The 1,421-nt window shown below is 40.3% G+C and overlaps 1 protein-coding gene across 1 annotated transcript in view; it reads right to left on the bottom strand.

Moving 5' to 3' along the window:
* Positions 1 to 1,421, bottom strand: part of LOC107293468 (potassium channel subfamily K member 16-like) — a gene marked incomplete at its 3' end in the record, with an annotated part of 10,491 nt that continues 9,070 nt past the window's right edge. The window contains exon 5 of the mRNA XM_015822620.2: positions 1 to 41. Within this exon, the coding sequence (XP_015678106.2) occupies positions 1 to 41 (41 nt within the window). The remainder of the gene's footprint in view (positions 42 to 1,421) is intronic.

Here is a 1,421-nt window from a genome sequence, read left to right on the forward strand (position 1 = left end):
AATCCGATAGCCACGGAAGTAGAATTTGTCATGTTGTCTCCCTGGAAACACAGGAGTAGGAAGAAGTGAATAAGGCAAAATAATTTAAAAAGCTAGTGCATGTTATCTGAACTTCTTCACTTAGCTTAGAGGAAGAAAACTGCATCCCAGGGAGACTAAATTGCTGATGTTGTACTCTGATTAAAGGCTGCTTTAGACAAAATGATAAATTATTTTATTCATGACAAATTGTTGTATGTTTTTTATTACGTATGCATTTAATATTTACACTGCATTTTATTACACTGTATATATTATTAATTTTATGCCATCTATCAGAAATTGAGCAAAATCAGTGAAAATGCAGGGTATATATTTTATATACTATCATAATAAACAAAATAGTAAGGCCTTTCTGTCTTTAATTGCATCATGATTGCACATTCTCCTTCCTTCATTTCCTCCCTCTCTGAGTTGTAAATTAGAGCATGATGTTTTCTTCCAAACCAGATAAACAATGTATATCAGTGTCTTTCAACCTTGGCAACTTTAAGATGTGTGGACTTCAACTCTCAGAATTCTTCAGCCAGCATTCATGCAGAATTTCCTTGTTGACATTGGCATAGTCTGCTCCAAAGACAGGGAAGCACAAGTAGTAGAAGAGCTGGGTCTTCTCTGTTGGAAGGAATTCTTGCTTAAACTAAATAGAAGGGGATCTTCTCAAGAAGAAGGAGAAAATTAGGATCTAAAAATATTAAAAAAAAATTGCTTAATGCATGACACTAGAGCAGGGGTAGGCAACCTTGGTTCTTTTATGACTCGTGGACTTCAACTCCCAGAATTCCTGAGCTAGCATGACTGGCTCAGGAATTCTGGGAGTTGGAAGTCCACAAGTCATAAAAGAGCCAAGGTTGCCTATCCCTGCACTAGAGTATAGTTATGCCTTGTGTGCTGTCTGAACTCAGCCCAGGAGTTCAATCTGCTAGCTCGGGAATTCTGGGAGTTGAAGTCCACACATCTTTAATTACAGGTAGTCCTCAACTTACAATCACAATTGTACCCAAAATTTATGTTGTTAAGTGAGAAATTTGTTAAGTGAGATTTGCCCCATTTTATTACTTTTCTTGCTACATTTGTTAAGTGAATCACTGTAGTTGTTAAATTAGTAACACGGTTGTTAGGTGAATCTGGTTTCCCCATTGACTTTGCTTGTCCAAAGGTCGCAAAAGGAGATCACATGACACGCGTCATCAGATAATCGCCCGGCCGCCCTCTTCAGGGTGACCCGCTCTCTCCTCCAACTGAGGGGAGGGGGGGATCCTCTGGAGGGGAGGGCCGAGGATTTTGCACAATATCTGTATGACAAAGTCGCTCGGATCCGAGAAGGCTTGGACTCCGACTGGTTGGCCCAGGGGGAGGAGACGGAAGCAGGTCTTGAGACA

Source organism: Protobothrops mucrosquamatus, unplaced genomic scaffold (genome assembly GCF_001527695.2).
Source record: "Protobothrops mucrosquamatus isolate PMUCROS unplaced genomic scaffold, P.Mucros_1.0 scaffold1629, whole genome shotgun sequence".
NCBI classification, from domain to species: domain Eukaryota; kingdom Metazoa; phylum Chordata; class Lepidosauria; order Squamata; family Viperidae; genus Protobothrops; species Protobothrops mucrosquamatus.